The 338-nt window shown below is 71.3% G+C and overlaps 1 protein-coding gene across 1 annotated transcript in view; it reads left to right on the forward strand.

Moving 5' to 3' along the window:
• Window positions 1-338, forward strand: part of CHLNCDRAFT_33194 (hypothetical protein) — a 3408-nt gene that overhangs the window by 1657 nt on the left and 1413 nt on the right. The window contains exons 8-9 of the mRNA XM_005843292.1: window positions 57-180; window positions 246-322. Of these exons, the coding sequence (XP_005843354.1) occupies window positions 57-180; window positions 246-322 (201 nt within the window). The remainder of the gene's footprint in view (window positions 1-56; window positions 181-245; window positions 323-338) is intronic.

The raw sequence follows: 338 nt of genomic DNA on the forward strand, positions 1-338 counted from the left end.
TCCTCCCCTCACCCGCCTCCACCCCCCCCCCCCCCCCCACCACCTCCCACACACAGATCATCAACGTGTTGGTCACAGACATCGAGCCCGCCGCCAAGGTGAAGGCCGCCATGAACGAGATCAACGCTGCGCAGCGCCTGCGCCTGGCCGCCTACGAGCAGAGCGAGGCGGACAAGGTGGGTGAGGTGGTGGTGTGGGGGTGGGGGTGTGCGCTGCGGGCAGGAGGGGGATGAGGGAGGGGGCAGAAGTGGCGGGTGCCGGAGCCGGAACCGGGGAGTGCAGGCTTGCAGCCGGCCATCAAGACAGCCGTCCCGCGTGGCGTGTGCCCGCCGCCGGGC

This window comes from Chlorella variabilis (genome assembly GCF_000147415.1).
Source record: "Chlorella variabilis unplaced genomic scaffold CHLNCscaffold_32, whole genome shotgun sequence".
Classification (NCBI taxonomy): domain Eukaryota; kingdom Viridiplantae; phylum Chlorophyta; class Trebouxiophyceae; order Chlorellales; family Chlorellaceae; genus Chlorella; species Chlorella variabilis.